The following is a 745-nucleotide window of genomic DNA, read 5'->3' on the forward strand; positions in this document are numbered from 1 at the left end:
GGAGGTGTTTGACAGTTTCCTGTAGTTGCATGCTGATGTGCGTCTCTTAACCTTCCTCTCAGAGAGTGTTTCCGTCAGTCAACAGCCGCCCGAGACGAAACAGGATGCAGGCGATCAAATGTGTGGTCGTGGGAGATGGGTACGACATTTTATCTACCTTTGACCAGATGGCAAAACTCGCTGCTGTTTTGACTGCTCTTATCGTGCATCTGATCTTTGCGTTTATTCCGACTGGTGTGAGCTCCCGTGGGCGCTTCTGCTCCGAGCGCGCCTCTTTGACAGCAGCGACTTGGAGCGCGGGCGCAGGCCACGACACGCAGCCAGGGAATGTAGACTGAAGGCAGGAGAGAGACGCTGCCTGTCTGGGGTTGAAAAATGGCCCTTCAGGACAGAAAATCTGAGGGACTGTGAAGGTGTGGCGAGCTGTCATCATGAGGAAGCTTGAAAGAGGAAGTGGGTGCACTAGATGAGAAAACCCAAGTTTAAACATGTTACTTTTCATAATGCTGCTAAGTTGAAGAGCCGTGTGTTGGGTCCGTATCGCAGCTGTTTGTAGTCGCTGAGGCGGTTCAGAACTTCAAGTCACTTAGCAGCTGCAAACCAAAGATCGCAGGTGGTAAAGAGAGGAGGCCCTCTCCTGGTCACAGAGTGAGGTCTGTTGTCATGAGGACAGAGCTGAGCCAGAAGGCAAAGCTCATGGTTGAGTGGTGTGTTTCAGCTCTCACCTGCCGTCACCAGAACAGGT

The 745-nt window shown here is 52.2% G+C and overlaps 1 protein-coding gene across 1 annotated transcript in view; it reads left to right on the plus strand.

The window, feature by feature from the left end:
• The window catches only part of LOC128753616 (ras-related C3 botulinum toxin substrate 2), a 9,410-nt gene continuing 8,665 nt past the window's right edge, over positions 1-745 (plus strand). Inside the window, exon 1 of the mRNA XM_053855407.1 lies at positions 1-139. Coding sequence (XP_053711382.1) covers positions 105-139 — 35 coding nt within the window. The 5' untranslated portion in view covers positions 1-104. The remainder of the gene's footprint in view (positions 140-745) is intronic.

Source organism: Synchiropus splendidus, chromosome 2 (genome assembly GCF_027744825.2).
Source record: "Synchiropus splendidus isolate RoL2022-P1 chromosome 2, RoL_Sspl_1.0, whole genome shotgun sequence".
NCBI classification, from domain to species: domain Eukaryota; kingdom Metazoa; phylum Chordata; class Actinopteri; order Syngnathiformes; family Callionymidae; genus Synchiropus; species Synchiropus splendidus.